Source organism: Alligator mississippiensis, chromosome 4 (genome assembly GCF_030867095.1).
Source record: "Alligator mississippiensis isolate rAllMis1 chromosome 4, rAllMis1, whole genome shotgun sequence".
NCBI lineage: Eukaryota > Metazoa > Chordata > Crocodylia > Alligatoridae > Alligator > Alligator mississippiensis.
Window position 1 is genome coordinate 163,083,758 of NC_081827.1, and position 16,810 is coordinate 163,100,567.

The following is a 16,810-nucleotide window of genomic DNA, read 5'->3' on the forward strand; positions in this document are numbered from 1 at the left end:
TGGATAGGTGGTTTCTCTTCATCTCCCTAGCCAGACAAGTGCAAACCACACTTCACTCCAAAATAACAGGACAGCAAGCAGATGTGTTGGAAACCAGATGGAATCCTTTTATTGGGTGCAAAGTAAACCTTGCTATTGAGGACTTTATTTTAATCTTGGACAGAGCTTGCACTTCTAATAAAAGATCAAATACATGATCTTTGCCCAGCAGGTGGCGCAAAGACTCTCCCAACAGTCTTTGTTTGCAAACCTTTTAACTGATGCAAAGGCCAGGGAGAGGGGCTGGCTACTGTTTGCAAACCAGGGAGCCTCACATTGGGGCTCCTGAATCCTATTGAGCAGCTAAATAGAAATTGGTGGATTTCCCAGGGGGCTGAAGAATCTCAGTTCTTGGCATCAATTGGATTTGTCTGCAAGCTCAGATGGATTGAAAAATCAGCCCGCTTCTAGGGAGGAGTCCAGGGATAAGAGTTTGGGCTCTGAGGACTAGTGATTTCAGGGGCCCATTGTAAGACCCCTTAAAGATCCCCAACTTTCTGGAAATGCCAAATATCTGCCCACAGAAAAAAACCCCAAAAAAACCCAGGTCCCTTTATGGTCTCCAGTTGCTCATCCAAAACCAACCTCCCCCCTCCCTGCCCCAGAACACACCAGTTTGGAAAATCATGGCCTTGGCTTTTCTTTTTCATACAATCTAAGCTGCAGCCAGAGGCGAATCCCTAAGTTACTATGCTATGGAGGAAACGGAAAGGTGCTGGGAGTGACTACTAGATTTGTGCTGCAAGAAGAATCCAGCTGAAGCAAAGGGACTGTTTTGCATATGTCTCCATCTGGCCCCCTGCACTGGGACTTCTAAGCAGCTTCTGACTGGCCAATGCTCTACAACCAGTAGGCAAGCTGGTAAGTGCCTTTCCCACTTGGCAGTGAATACCCTGATCAGCAATTTGAAGCACGCAAGCAGTGTCACTGGAGGAATCAGACGGCTTAGGTGAGTGGTAGTGAAAAGTCCTCAGGGCTAGCCTGAGGGGGCCCTTGGGTAATAACTTCACAGTCTAGCTTGCAACTTGACTGTATGCGAGCTCCTGGCTCTGAAATTGGGGTAGCTGAAGTAGCTGGGGGATGCTACCAAGTTCAAAGAGTCCCAGCACCACTGCTTGTCCCCAGAGGGACCTGAAGTGAGGATGTGTGGCACTAAGACAAGTAGTGGGACGCTAAGATGCTGAGATGCAGCCAGCACTATTTCTGGGCATAGAACTAGTCTGTGGCCACAAGCACTGAGAATGTGGCCTCTCCCCTCCAGCCTGACAGCGGTAGGGCCCTGGAGACACCCCGCCCTAGCACAGCAGGCTGGAAGGGCTTTTCTCTGGCTTCAGAGGGGACAAGCAGAGAGTGCAAAGATAGGGAGAGTCACTCACTAAAAGGAAAGAAAAGGCCTGGGTTGGGCCTGAAAGCAAGAGGATGCAAGAGCTGTGGAGAAGCAGGGGCCAGGGATGAGCTGCCCCATAGCTCTCCTGCAGCCTAGGGCATAGGCTGTGGGGGAGAGCCTAGAGCAGAGGTTGTGGCTGGACCTAGCCTGTTGGTACAGTGAAGGAATAAAGAACCGGAAAATGTGGGAACCTCTGGTTGCTTACTTAATGTATATATTCCTCATGCATGCGTGTGTTCCCTCTGCTGGTCTGTTTGAGACTCCTCAAATAAAACTCGCTTAAATAGTAAAAAAAAATTACAAATGCCCAGAGAGAACCTTGATCTTCAGAGGGTCTGGACCCGCACTTCCTGGGCTAGCTTGCCTGGATGCAGGCTTGGTTGGGAGGGGAAGCAGCCTGCGCCAAGGGGAGAGGGGAAGGAGGTTCTGTCTCTGTTGGCAGAAGCAGAGGCACCAGCTGCCCCTCAGAGCTCCTCATGGACTCTCTCCTGATCCTCATCTGTCTTCAGCTTCAGTTCGTCAGCAGTAATTTTCCCATCCTGATTCCGGTCCTGGTTCTGAAACATGTCAGCGATGACTTTCTCCGGGTCTGAGCTAGGCATGAGACGGCCCTTTCCATCTGCTATCTGGGTCTTGATGAAGGTGATGAACTGCACAGGGAGAGGTGAGAACAATTTGCTATGTTGTAACTATCACTTTGGTCTTGTCCTCTGCCCCTGGGCACAAAGGGGTCTTAGCAAGCTCCAAGTGGCGGAGTGCGGTTAAGTTCTCATGCAGCCAGCTCTGGGGTGGAGAGCAATGGCCGGGCAGGTCTGGCCTTTGCACACTACTGTTGGTAGAGCTAGCATGCAGGAGTTTTGCTCTCCTGGTCCCCTGGGCTCCAATGCACTTGTTGGTTCTGTCTTCAAAGACCACATGGAGGCTTTGCAAATACAAATCAGAGCTGCAGGCTTTTGGTGCAGGGCAGGGCAGACTGGCAGGGACTTGCAGCCCCCTGCCTTTCCAGGCTGCAGCCAGGCACAATCCAAGCTGTTGTCCTTCTTGGCCTGGGCTGTGACTTCCCTGGCATGCCTGGTGGCACAAATGCCTTGCTACATGGCACATAATAGCCCTTTCCAGGTTGTGGCTTTTGTGTTTGGCTGGCAGGCTTGCTGGGCTGGCTTGCGACAGACCCCTTTTGCTACCAGCTTCACAGCTATCAGCCCCAACAAACACTGTCACTTTGCAACAGTGCTGAGGACCAAATGTAGGTACTGAATACCAACTGGGTACCTTTGCAGCCTCATTCTGTCCCCCCCCCTTTGGAAAGCCTCAACTCTGAGTCAGAGCTAAATGGACTCCAACATCCCTAGGTCCCTCTGTGGTGGCCTTCCCCTGCCCCCTTTTTTCCCCCCCTGTACCTCCTCAGGTAGGATTTCACCATCCTTGTTCAAGTCCATTTCCTCATACAGGTTCTCTGGTGGGTCCTCATGCCAGATAAATAGGTAGCCTTCTGGGACTCCGTCCTCCCGGGACATCAGCTCCACTTCAAACCGGAGCACAGCACTGCCTGGCACCCCCCGGGCTGAAAAGTAAAAGGCACATGTGGAGTCTGATTCTCTGCCCACTGGGGCAGGAAGTATAAGAATAAGCTTCTGAGTATTACACTGGGTAGGGGTCAGCCAGGACATCACAGGTCACAGGGGCCAAGTAAGACCCTAGCTTGCTACAATAAGATCCCAGTTCACAGGCCTGTGCCCCTTCCCTCTTCCCCCCCACAATGCCCCTCACCTCCATTTTCTCCGTGTCCCAGGTGTGGGGGTATGATGATCACTCGCTTCTCCCCTACACACATATTCAGGAGGCCTCTGTTCAGCCCTTCAATCACTTTGTTGGCTCCCAGGGTCACTTCCTGAGGGCTGTCATAGTCATGGCTGCAGGAGACAATGAAAACATCAGGCCTCAGACCCAATCCAACCTATAAACATCTCTGTGTGCAGGGATCTGCTTCCTGGTTGTAAAGGCCTCTCTTGTACTGGTGAGCTGAATAAGCGCTGTTTCTGCCTGCCAGGTTTTACCCGAATCTAAAGGAACGATACCCTCAGAACCCTCCAGTCCTGCTGCCACCTCCTGTGCAACTTGTGGATGTCCGTCCAGATCCTCACCCAACCCCATCCTGCTTAGCTGTGTAGAGCTAACAAGCCTACTGTCATTGGTGCCATGGCAGTCGGCATGATCCCCCAGCAGCAGCTCAGGTGGCTGCAATTTGGAAACAAAAGGGGGACTGCAAAGAGAGAGTGGTTCAGGCTGCCCTCGGGGTGTCCCCTGGAGCCTGTGAGAGAGGTAACTCACGAAGAGAAGAGCTTGGTGCCATCCATCAGGGAACAGTTGTAGTGGTAGCGGATGAAGTCCCTGTCCTGGCTTGTGACATTGCAGTCCTCAGGCCGGAAGAGGGTCTCAATCTCCACTGGGTCCTCGGGGTTGTGGAAGTCGATGACATGGATGTCAAATACAAGGACAGCTGAGCCAGGGATCTTGTCACCTGGAGGAGAAGTGGAAGGAGGCTCATGAAGAGCTGGGGGAAGTACTCAGGAGGACCAACAAGGTTGGGGCTGTGGGAAGTTTCTCCTAGCTCTGCCCCCAGGGAACAGGGCAGGATTGCTTTCTAATACCCTGCTCACCAGAGTTCTTCTAGGAGTCCCAGTGTGAGGCCTCCCTCCTCTCCCGTGGGGAAATGCATTCCCCTCCATCTCCCCATCAGAGTTCCCCTCTGCTCCATTTCACTTTGTGGTCCCTTTGTGCTGCCTCAGATCCTGACAATGGAGGGTACAGCAAGCCCCTCACTTCTTCTCCAGGGCATCACCCAGCTTGGTTCTTCACTCCTCCAACTGGCCCAGGGTGCAAGTTCCTGCTCTGCTCTCAGAGATAGTGGGACTGGTGAGGGGATGTGTGGGGTCCAGGCAACAAGGAGGGGGGTCACACATTGACCCTTCCCCAGTCCTGGCATTCTCCTGCCCCAGGGGGCCCCCTCCCTACCTGCTCCATTCTCCCCATATGCCAGGTGTGGGGGGATGATGATCCTCCTCTTCTCTCCAACGCAGACACCCTGCAGGCCCTGGTCCATGCCAGGGATGATGTAGCCCTTCCCGATGTAGGTGTCGTAGGTGTGGTTACGGGAGTAACTGCAGCAAGAACAGCAGCTTCAGGTCACAGGAGTCTCTAGACCCACACTTATTTGCCCTGACCCCAACCCACATCCCTATTCCTCAAGCTCTGCCAGTGCTTTTGACCTGCCAGAACCCTAATCAAGCTCAGGGCCTCTCCACTTCAGAATGTGTCTGTCTGGCCACACAGTGGTGCAGGGCTGTGCTCTGAATTTGAATCCATTTATAAGGGCTAAAAAGTCAAGGGGCCTCTCATGCCCCCTGTAGGTGAATGACCCACATTTGGAAATGTCCCAATCTCATGGCCATGGGAGGGCAGACTCCAGCCAGTCCTAAACACCTACCTCTACATTCTCACTGGGTATCTCTACATGCGCAATAAACTCTGGAGTTTATTGCTCCCAAACATGCCGTTTGAACACATGCCTGGGACTGCAGCATGTTGAGCCAGGTTGGAGCAGCCCCAGCTGGCAGGGGAGCTGAGGGGTCAGCCTTCCAACTGGGGCCTGCTCCCCCTGGCTCAATGTGCTGCGGAGGAGCTGGTAGGGCACAAGGGTGCTTCAGCATGGGGCTGGCCAGCAGGTAACTCCTGCACTGAAGCACCTTTGTACCCTAGCCAGCTGGGGCAGTGTCTACATGTGTGCTGCTGAGGGTTTTTTTTACTCCACAGCAGGATAGTACTTGTATTTTCAAGTACTATCCTGCTGTAGAGTAAATTAGTTTACTTCAGCCTAATGGGGACGTACATGTAGATGCTGAGATGTTTACTGTGCAGCTATTTAGTCTACTGCACAGTAAACATCTTGTGTAGACATGTCCAATGTGAATGGGGAATACTATCCATGACTCATTGAGATGGGAGGTGGGAGGGTACCTGGCCCCTCCATTCTTCAGCAGTACCTGGCCCACAGCAACCAAGACTAAGGGCCCCCCACACACCTGCATGTCTCTGGGAAGGAAGGAGGTGCAGGGTTCCCTTTGGAAACAGCTGGTAACCATGTAAAACAGGGGGATCAAAGATTCAGTCTGCAGGTCTCGGATGGACTCCACACACTGCCAGCAGCATACATTGACCCCGGCCTCATATGCTACATGTGGCCCCATGCTGGCTCTGTGGCTGGATCAGGGCCACAGACTGTCTCTGCATGGCAGAGCCCGCATACAGGGCCAGTCTGGTGAGGATGCTGTGTGCAGCACAACACTTGGATGAACCAGCTTCAAGAGCTGGTGAGAGACTCCCACTGTGCTGGGCAGTCAGAGCACCCAGTGGTACCATGTTTGTTGGCTGAGATCCTGACCCGAGGTCAGTGCTCCCTTTAGCTTGGGGCTGACTATAATGGGGGTCAGGCACCTGCTCCATTCTCAGTCTGAATTTTCTGTTACCCAAGAGGATCCAACCAGCCACTTCTTCCCCAGAAAGCAGGGGCAGCCAAAAAACCACCATGCTGGTTGCCCTTGAGACCAGTGCAAAGGATTCCAGGAGCCATGTGGCAAGAACCTCTGTTGAGCCGGCCACAGCACAGAGACAGTACAAGGGATCCCAGACACAAAGCATGCTGGTGTGGAGACCCTGTTGCCCCCTACCCAGTACCTGGAGTCAAAGAGGGTCCCATCCATCAGAGTGCCATTATAGTGATAGCGGATGAAGTCCCCAGTCACAGTCTTGCGCCTGCAGGACTCTGGCACCTCCAGGTGCTCCAGGGCGATACCATCCTTCGGATTGTGCAGGTCCACTAGCAGCACATCGAACACCAATGAGGCCTGGGGTGGGATCACTGTGCCTGGTGGGGGATTAGCCAAGAGTCTCAGCCTCACACAGAACTAGTCCCCAGGAAAACTGAAGGGATGGAACCAGGTAGGGGCCTTGGACAGAGCTGCAGCCTGCTAGGTGGCTGCATACAGGTAGCTACTCCTCATGTTCTGTACAGAAGGGGGTCCCCTGATGTGCAGTGCTCGCTCTTTCTGTTCAGCTTGTGATACAGCACAGCACGCTTGGACTAGAGCTCTGCATATGCCACGGTGTTGTGCTGGTGGCAACAGGTGGCCACATTTGTGCTGTGCACCTTCTATGGGCACTGGGCTGGGCTCCCCGATCACCACCACACAGGCAGTGCTATCAATAGACAGGATGGAATAATACTATTGAGAAGGATCCCATCTACCCACTTCCCTTGCCTTCAGGTAGCTCAGGCCCTGGTTGCTGGCCTGGGCCTGTTCTTTCTGCCTGCCCAAATTCAGGAGGCAGTGAGCTCTGTCCCAGGTAAAGGGTCAGACTTGATGTCATTTCTGGTGTCAACACCAATCTTCCCTACAGCTTATGTCACAATGGGCAGCACCAGAAGTCTACCCAAGATCTGAGGCAAGAGCCTCTTCAGGGCTTCCCCACCTATTACTGACTCCTTGAGTCCCCTCCAGTCCTCACTCCATTTCTCTGTTCTCTTCCCAGTGGTACCTCTGTCCTGGTGATCCCCAGGCTGGGCCTATGTAATGCTCTCACTTGCCTGACTCAGGCTGGGAGCCTCATCTCAACCTCATCAGACCTTTCTATTGGGACATGCTGGAAGCAGGGATGGGTTGGTACCTGCTGTGATTGATGGGACCTGTCCCTCTCCTGCCCATTTCTGTCAGGCCAACAGCCCCCAGCCTGGCTGCTCCAGAAAGGACATCTTGGTGGCTGCACCATGTACTAGCAGGGCACTAGTGCCTGCAATCCTCTCCTTGTGATGCTCAGTGGAGCTGGCAGGGGGCTCTGCCACATGGGTCAAGGGATGACTTCCCACTCACCATAGCCCTTCTCCCCATAGGCCAGGAATGGGGGGATGGTGATCCTCCTCTTTTCCCCAGCACACATCCCCAGCAGGCCCTGGTCCATGCCTTTGATCAGCCAGCCTGTTCCCACGTAGGTGTCGTATGTGCCTTCCTTGCCATAGCTGGAAAAGGGGAGAGAACAGGAAAGAGACAAGAGGAAGGGCCCTGGGGGATAGGCAGCCCCCAACAACCCTACTAGTTCAGCACAGGTGTCCCAAGCACAAGGGGCCACAGAGTTAATTGAGAGTGATGGATATTGGTGTGAGAAAGTTTGGCCCCTGGAGCCACCTGCTTCCCGCACTGACGCAGGTTGATCTTCAAGGCAGGCAGCCAGCAGTTCACCACCACTGTTCCCCAGCACCATCCTAGCCTGGTGTCCTGTACCTGGAGTCAAAAGGGGTGCCATCCAGGAGAGTGCCATTGTAGTGGTACCGCACAAAGTCTGAGTCCTCCACGGTGCGGTTACAATGCTCTGGCTTGTACAAGGTGTCGATCTGCAGCTTGTCATCTTTATTCCAGATGTCCAGCATGATGACATCGAAATACAAGGTGGTGTCAGGAGGAATCAGCCCGGCTGTGGGGAATGACAGAGGAGAATGGGTCAGCCCAGTGGGACATGGGACCTTGCCCCACAGTGACTGGTAGGGCTTGTTTGCAGAGCCAGGACACCCACACCCAGGATCCCTGCCCTCAGCTACTGTTGGATACACGCTTTTCCTATCGTCACCGCACAAGTGGGAGAAGGAAGGTCTCTGTCCCCCACTGTTGCCTGGTCTAGAGTAGACTCAGGGAATCTCTATTTCAACTTTGAAAAGAGCAACTGGGACCTGGAAACTGAACCATTCAGTGCTGGAGGTTGCCCAGGTTCAGATCTCAAGTAGGATCACTTGGACTTTAACAAGGAATGACCTTGACTAGCGTACATCAGGTGATGGATGCACAAAACATCTGGATTTTCTCTGCAACTGAACCAACTGCAGCAACCCCTTCCTCCACCCACCTCCATCCAAGTGGAACAGAGAGTGCCTGTATGGGGAACCTGTGCAGTCCTGGTGAGTACAGAATCACTTCTACTGGATCCCTCACCTTTTTCTGCTGTTTTTTGCATTTCAAGGAATATGTGCCACATCACAGCAAAACAGTGATCTACTATTCAATATGCTGATGATGATTTACCAGTAGGGAATAAACAGCAATTAGCCCTTTTCTAGCACCTTTCATGTCAGGTTCTGAATGTTTATTAGGCTTAGTCATACCCAACATAAGGTGAGATGGCTTTGTTTGGCACCAAAATGCATCTAGCTTTGGAGGTGAATGTAGCAGATGTTTGGCATCTATGAAAAACTCGCATCCAACTGGATGTGCCGAGAAAAAGAGGAAGCGAATCATTCATATCCTCAGTGAATTCTGCCTAGACATGATGCTCCTGTCTGTCCTGCTTGTGGGTCTGTAATGACCTTGTGTGGCTGAGGGATGAGATAAAACATCTTCAAAATTATTTCCCATTGCAAGAGCCCCTAGGCCTCTCCAGCCCAAGTCATGTATGGGCTGTGCTCTGGGACAAGGAATCCTGGAGTACCTGGGCTAGATGCTTCCACCAGCCTGTTGCTCTTTTTTTCATGTGTTCTTTATTGGCTGAGACCTTGGAATTGCTCCTCCCATCCTCTTTTGGGTGTTATACTCATTATTATAAACTCACCTTGGGGGAGGGAATCTCAGTAGTTGGAATAAGCAGACCCTGTTGCTGTCTGGTTTAGCAAGAGAAGGAAATGCAAGACTGGCCTCACCCTGAGATGGCTGAATGCACCAGAGCTGGGTCTGGCAGGGGCTCCAGGACTGGGAGCCTTTCATTATCCTTGTGGTCACAGCTGCAGATGGTCTGCATGTGGTTCATGCTGAGTTGGCCGTGAAGCCTGCAGGGACAGCTCAGCTGCTCAGGGAAGGAGGAAGCTGGGACTGGACAATGGTTACTACAGTGCGATGTATTCCCCAGCAAAGGGTCCAGTCCTGGGTCTCTGGTGCATGCACCAGTGGCAGAAGCATGCCCACCTTGTAAGGAGAACAGCCCACCCCAAAGGGAAAACAGCCTATGGAGGTCCTAAGTACTGCAGAGCCTGCTGACTTCAAAGAAGGCTCTAGGCACACAGGTCCTTAGTACTGCAGATGGAAGTGGATTGAGGGTGTGTGGAGGGTATCATGGGGCAACCCACTCTTGCTCTTGGCCCTAATGTCCACGTGAAAACCGAGCAGGATTTAGCCTTCATCTGTGATGTGGGAGGCAAGGTGGCCCCACAATCGCCTTGTTCATTTTACTGTTGTGTGGGCTCCCAAGGGGCTGATAGGAGGGACACCCTCTCTTGCCCACACCAAAAGTACTCCCAGAGCTCTGCCGGTGTGAGGGTAGCCATGCAGGGCTACTGGGTGGTGGTTAAGATGTGGGCCCACTTACCGACTCCTAAGCTGCCGTAACCCAAATGAGGAGGGACGATCAGGTGCCGTCTCTCGTTTACGCACATCCCTTGGAGGCCTCGGTCCATGCCGGTGATCAGCCGCCCAACTCCCACCACGCCGGCCACAGTGGCGCCTCTGTCATAGCTGGGGATGAATGGAGATAGATGCGTCAAGGCACCTGGGCTGTATCTAGGGTGCTTCAAAGCAGACAAGGTCAGAACCCATATAAGTCTGGCCTGCTGTTTCATCACATCCCCATGCTGGACTCCAACAACAGAGCTCTCAGCCAGTGTTTCTACTGCTGGATATAATACAAACCCTGTTTTCTGTTGCTGGAAAATACCCATCTAGCAAAGAATGACCCAATACTGCCTGCTCTCCTGGGGTAACCACTGTATCATTTGGTCAGAGTAGTGGATTACAATGGGCCCACCTGACCTTAGCAACTATGAGCCAAACACTAATCAGTTACTGGTTATTAAACATGATTATAGCCACATTTCAAGGTTCGTTGACGAATCAGCATTTTCAAAAGACTCCTCTGATTTTGGGTCCTAGTCCAGCTCAGTGCCCATCCCAGCCAAGGGGGATGTCAAGAGGATCAACATCCAGGTAGCTTAGTACAAGCACCCAACATCAGAAGCTGTTTCTGCAAATGCCAGTTCAGGTAAGTCTCTCAGTGAGCTGGCAGCAGAGTCAAGACCAAGGTCCCATTGCTCAGCCCCCTACATTTCAGCTATCCCTGCACATCTCTGTGGTGAAAGCAGTTAGTTGTGAAATGACAGGCTAAGGATGGGCCAAATGGTATCTCATAATGCACTGAAGATCATGCCTGACAGCACTGCCCTGGAATAGGAGGAGGGAAGCACTGCACATATGGGACATTGGACAGGAGATGAGCACCCCTCCCCTCCCCCTATTCTCTGCCTGGCAGATTTCTTCTGCAGCAAAAGCCAAGCCTACAAGGAAGTCTTGCAGGGACTTCCTTGATGCTAGTAAGAATCGGTAGGTTCAACCCTGCATTTTGAACATGCTTGGAGACTTGGTAACAGTGTACGATCAGACCTCTTTATTTTTGCAGGGGCCAGCGGTGATGTTTAAGCTGGGACTGGATGTACCGATACCTCCATCTCAAACAAACTCCAAAAAGAAGGATTGGCTTGGAGGCTACTGAGCTGCCTGACTTCCTGCTGCTTCCAAATAATTTAAAATATGCCATGCTCAGAATAGAGGGAGAAGAAAAACCCGAACACAACACGGGAGTCTCCTGTTTAACCTGCAGATTAATCTCTTTCTTAAAACCCATTGTAAGAGGGCAATTTGGGAATTTACAAATTAACTGCAATCCTTTGCATTGCTTAATGGGCAGCTAACGTTCTCTCCCAAAGCACACTGCAGCCATCAAGACAAAAAATTGTTTTAGCAGAGAATTCCCTAGACCCGCATGTATTTTTACTACTTGTAACTGCAGCAGTGGCAGCTGCATGGCTGATTTACTGTACTTCTTGTTCATGCTTTTGGCGACAAGGAGGCACATTTCAATATTTAAACTGGAGCAGAATCCCTTGAGGGTTTTATTAGAGCCTTTGAAAACATGCCTGGAAAGCAGTGGTTGCTGCACTCAACTGGGCCTGATTTTTTGCATGGAAGGGGTTTGTCTTTGCTTGCGCCAGGCCTGTGTAGCAAGGCTCATTCTACCTTTGGTGTAAATCAGGAGTATTTCCCCTTAAGTCACTGGAGAGATGGCATTGTTGGAAGCCCTGCTTTGCACTGCCATGAGCACAGGGAGGATTGGTGTGTGAGCCTCGGCAGAATTAAACCAACAGGAAAAGGGAACACTTACTTGGACAAGCAACCAAGCTCTAAAGTGATGAGGGCTCAACATGCTTTAGTCTCCCCCTTTGTTTTTGCAACACAATCCAAAATACAAACTTTTTTGCTCCCTATCATAGAAGTTTCACTGATTGCCCCAGGACTGCCCCAAGAGACAGTCCTCGTGTGAATGGGGTCTGTGGGATTGACCCCTCTGTATGAGCAGCTGCACAGCCAGGTATTTTAATCTCTGCAAAATGAAATGAAACTGACCTAAAATACAGAAGACAATGGCTGGTGAACAACTCGCCTGAGAGACTACTGCAAAAGGATTTGATTCTGTTCCCTTGGGAATCAGCACAGTGGCTTCTGGATTCATGGATCCACCAGAATGACACGTATACAAACGAGGATCTGGTCCTGTGGCATGTTCAGCATCCTATGCCAGCCCTTGCTCCTGGCCTATCAGAGCTTGGGATCTTGGGCCTGATTTCCCACTCCTGTAACAACTCTGACTTCTCTGGAGTTGTTACCCTGGTGTAAAGCTGGTGGAGTGGAGGGGAGCATGGAGACCTCAGAAACTGCCTGAGCTCTTTCAAAGCAGATGTCAGCCCCTTGAATCTACCCTGCAGGCAGAACTGTTCTGAGATCCTGGCGCTGCCCTTGCAGAAGGTGTGAATAAAATTCATAGCATGCAAATGCAGGTGAAGGAAACAAAGCGTGCAAGAGATTAGAATAGAGAGCATGCTAATGCACTCCCTGACACACAAGCTGGGGCTGAACACAACTGAGGGAGGCTCATGGAAAGTTGCATACAACCATCTTTGCAGAGAGAAGGGGCTCAGAGGGGGCTTTGCAGCCGGCTTCCTGTGTTGCTGCAACAAGAAAAGGGATCGAGTTCCAGGGACAGGAATTTGCATGCAGTTTGATAAAGAACAGAGGTCTATACCTGGAGTCAAACTTTTTGCCATCTTTAAAGGTCCCATTGTAGTGGTAGCGAATGAAATCCCCCATCTGGACTTCTCGCAAGCAGATTTTAGGGATGTAATATCTGTCTATCACCACGTCTTCTAAAGGACCCGGGTCCCCCAGGCCAAAAGCCCTTAGCAGGCTCATGAGAAAGATGAGGCTGCCCAAGGACATGTTGCTTGGAGCCTGTTGCTGAGAGGAAAGAAGCTGCAGCGGCAGATGTGAGAGGCTGCAAGAGGGCTGGGTGGTGCCTTCTCAGAGGGCCGGAGATTCGCCTTCCTGCCTCATTGATTCCCACCCCCGAAACTCGCCAGGAATTTTGCAAACGTGTAAAGTGGGCTTGAGGCTGCTGAGGTCATTTAGCTGTCTTCAGTCTTTTTGCAAGGATTCTTAAAAATTCTTTTCATGAAGCGAAGCCCTAGCAATTTTCCTCAGCACGTTGGGATTCAGGAAGGCAAAAAAAAACCAGTGTTTAAAAGTTCCATGTAGGGATTTTTTTTGGCAATTATTTCTGAAAAGGAAAACGCTGAAGCAGACTATTTTACTGCAAGTTTGTACAACAAGAGGTCCTATCCCATCCAGCAGCCAGTTTTAGGCTGGGTCCTAGTGCCGTCATCTAGGTTTTCAGGCCTCTTGCTTTGAGCTCAAATTTATTCCATTTTGTTGCTTGAATGTTAGTTTTGCTAAACAAAGGTTAGGAGCCAGGAATGATAACTACAATAGATAGATAATTATTAATTAGAATTTAGAGCTGCTGATTAACAATTTTACAAAGTGCAAACAATAATTTGGAAGTGTTGGAGTGATTTCTATTTATAGATGTTGCATCATCTAGTGTTCTTCACATGTCCTCTCATCATGTTCAAATTTGAGTCCAAAAATGGGTACATAGTCTGAGCCAAAAGAGGGGTACAGTTATGGCACTGCATCCCTTCTGGATCCAGCCCTGCATACTGTTGCTCAGTCTGTAGCCTAGTTAATGCTTAGTTCCCCCATGCATGGGTAGCACTCCATGCCAGTAGTGTTATGTAGCCTGAAAGTTTCTTCCACATTCGGTCATGGTGTTTGCATTAGAATACCCCCACCATTGCATGTTAACTTTAGTCTCATCACCCCCTGTTAGGAGGCAGCTCAAGCTTGCAGTACATTTGCCTGTTGCATGCACCTGTGCTTTCTACAAACCCATCTGCAAATGGCAGTATCCATGGTGAATGCACTCTAATGATGTATACAAAATACATATGCCTGAAAGTACAGATGTGGGAGAAGTAGCTGCTAACAGGCATAGCTGCCTGTGTTTCCCTTGACCCTAATCCTGCCAAAATACTAACAGAGCAGCATTCCCTAGTTGAAGAGAAAATGGTTTTTATAGCCAAGTTCATGCCCCTTCTGATGAGCTCACCAGCAAAGGAGCCAGTCCGCATCGACTGATTGAGAGGGTGAGATGCATCTTCAGTGGGAACTGAGATAAGACCTTCTTCATCCTGACACAGGCCACAGGCCTATGATGAGCTATCACTCATCCCCTCAGCCAGCGAGACCTCTCTGTTAGCAAAGTTGATGGATTCTTGGCCTCATATTATGCGGCACGATCACTGCTGGTGAGGATCCCACTTACGAGAGAAACATGTTACTGATCAGTCTCTTCTGGTGATGGGGAACATGGCCTCTTTTCAGTGGTTTGGAAAGGGTCTTGCAGGTCATTCTCCCAGCAATGTTTGTGTCCAGCTCCTCTAATGTGAGCTTATGAAGCATGAGTGATCCCCCAGTCCTTTACAGCCCATCAACAATATATGCAGATTGTAAGATCTTTGGGGAAAAGACCTTCACACCTGTCTATAAAGCCTCTGCCACAATGGCTGCAACAGGACCCATCCTATTCCCCCACTCTACAATAGATGGTGGTTAAAATGCCAGGGCCTGTCTCACTTCATCTACACCAGGGCCCTCAGTGTTATTTAGTAAACTGGTGGCATCCAGAGTGGACAGTATTAGAGAGAAAGGCCTGATGTAGATGAGGCTTTTTCCTTAGCTCAACTAATGCCTGTCCCAGGCTGATGTACAGAAGGAGCTGAAATCCATGCCTTAGCCTGAGCTGCTGGAGGTGGTTTGGGACTTCACATGCCCTTTTGTTCGCCTGGGGACTTAGCAGACTTTCAAGTTTGAATCTACTCAAATGTCTTTAGTATAGAATTGAGAGCAAATCATTTTCCTTCAGGGGATACGAAGCAAGCCTCTGCCACTGCTCAGATTTATCTAAGAGGAGCAGCAATTCTTGCTTGTGGTGAAGAAAAGGAAATTCCTCCCCCATAAGCTTCATCAGTCTGCATGAAGGCCTTTACCAGGGTGCCTGTTTGCTATCCTTCAGCTGAGAGAAGCAACCATGGGACCGATATCCTTGGGGCTGAGGGCCTGATCCTGTGAGACCTCGTGCCTAATGCCATGACATCCATTGTGCTCTAGGGGTAACATTCACCCTGAGGCAGACAGCACAGAGCTGAGGTCTCCCTAATGCCCTCAGAATAGGAGCAGAATGATGTATATAGCTTGTAATCACTCTGCAGGGGGCAAATGGCACCCTAAGTGACCAGATTTATCCCCATTTGAGGATGCTGCTCCTACCCCATTGTTGAAAACTGCAGCAGCTCCTTTAATGGTATTTCAGCACAAAATTAGCCACTCCAGCACTGACCCTGAGAGCTTGGATCTGGAGACCGCAGAGCTTCCTGCAACATCAGCAGCAGCGCCAAGGGTCCCACACAGGGCTGAACTGCCCTCCACATACACATATTATGAGGGAAGGAGTTGGGTTTCCCGTGAGCGGATGGCAAAGACCCAGTAGATTTGCTGCTTCATGCCTCCTCCTTTCTTCTGGTGCTGGTGCCCCAGGGCTGGCCCCTCTGGCACACACAGTCAAGCCCTTTTGTGGAGTGCTGCTCCTTGGGAAATACTCCCAGCAAGAGTTGGGACTGAATATGATGTAGAGGAACATAGTTAACTTGTTAATCTGAAGCCAGGTAGAAGGCAGGGTAGATTTAGCACCCAATGGACAACTAACCAAGGCAGATATATTGCTAGGCTTTTGTGAAGTGAAGCTCAGAAGTGAACTTCAATTAATGAGGCTGGCAGAACCAGGGCCCTTTTGTGGAGTGCTGCTCCCTGGGGAATGCTTGTAGCAGGTGCAAGGATTGAATATGGTGTGGAGGGACGTAGCGTGTTAGTCTGAAGTGAATTAGAAGAAGGCAGAGTAGATTAGCACCTAGTGGACTGACCAAAGCATGCATAGATAAGATAGATTGATAGATAGACAGATAGATAGATAGATCAAGCATTTATGAACTGAAGCTCAGATATATATCTGTCTGTCTGCAACACAGAGCCAAAGCCCTTTCATGGAGTGCTGCCCCTTGGGGAACACTCTCAAGAGGAGCTGGGACTGAATATGGTGTGGAGAGGTGTGGTTAGCTGCGTTAGTCTGAAGCCAAGTAGAGGACTGCAGGGTAGTGTAAGACTATCGTAGGGTAGGATGAAGAAGAGGGCATGGAGCAACAAATCTACAAGGTTTTTTCCCTTCCAGTCATGAGAAGTCCAGCATAAGGAGTGTGTGTGGATTTGTGTGAAGGTGGGGTAGGCTTAGCACCTAATGGACTAACCAAGGCAGATGTATAGCATAATAGGCCTTTGCGAGGTGAGGCTCAGAAGTGAAGTTCAGTTCATGAAAGCTCTTGCTATCTGTCTGTCGGTGGCCTACATGAGATACTGACTGTGCAGTTGTTACTGTGCAGTCATTTAGTACTCGTATAAACCAATACTGAATGACTGCGCAGTAACCAGAGTTACTGTGCAGTACGTAGCATTGCCAAATGGCTTTTTCGTGACCCTAACTGCGCAGTAGCCTGAGATTCCTGTGCAGTAGTGTCACGTGTTGCTTCCCACTGTCTCTAGTGGGTTATGGAATAGAGAAAATCCCACACAATTTACTGATTCGTTTTGATGCACTGGCTGGGGGAGTAGTTAGCTGATTGCACGATTTCACAATGATTACACACTTAATTCATACAACACAATTTTATTTTAAAATTCTTTGCTATGCATATAACACTGCTTAGCTTTAAGAAACACCACAAACATTAAGAACACAATAATTACATATATCAGAAACAATGCTCCGAATGCACTTCCTTCCCAAACAATACTATAA

At 50.3% G+C, this 16,810-nt stretch overlaps 1 protein-coding gene across 1 annotated transcript; it reads right to left on the reverse strand.

Annotated features, from left to right (window-relative positions):
- Positions 1 to 84: 84 nt before the first annotated feature.
- FKBP10 (FKBP prolyl isomerase 10) lies at positions 85 to 12,926 on the reverse strand. The gene is made up of 10 exons (XM_006264546.4): positions 12,590 to 12,926; positions 9,827 to 9,972; positions 7,762 to 7,951; positions 7,354 to 7,499; positions 6,161 to 6,350; positions 4,442 to 4,587; positions 3,758 to 3,947; positions 3,197 to 3,339; positions 2,827 to 2,990; positions 85 to 2,076 (listed from the first exon to the last, which is right to left on the reverse strand). Exons 1-10 carry the CDS (start codon positions 12,781 to 12,783, stop codon positions 1,891 to 1,893), a joined length of 1,695 nt encoding a protein of 564 aa, XP_006264608.1. The 5' UTR covers positions 12,784 to 12,926; the 3' UTR covers positions 85 to 1,890.
- Between the last annotated feature and the right edge of the window lie 3,884 nt (positions 12,927 to 16,810).

Excerpts from the sequence above, each read along its gene's own strand:
- FKBP10 (XM_006264546.4), bottom strand. The coding sequence starts at position 12,783 with ATGTCCTTGGGCAGCCTCATCTTTCTCATGAGCCTGCTAAGGGCTTTT. Across the intron at positions 4,588-6,160 it reads GGGACCCTCTTTGACTCCAG|TTACTCCCGTAACCACACCT; the intron begins GTACTGGGTAGG and ends TTCTTGCTGCAG. Across the intron at positions 2,991-3,196 it reads GGGACACGGAGAAAATGGAG|CCCGGGGGGTGCCAGGCAGT; the intron begins GTGAGGGGCATT and ends TTTACTTTTCAG.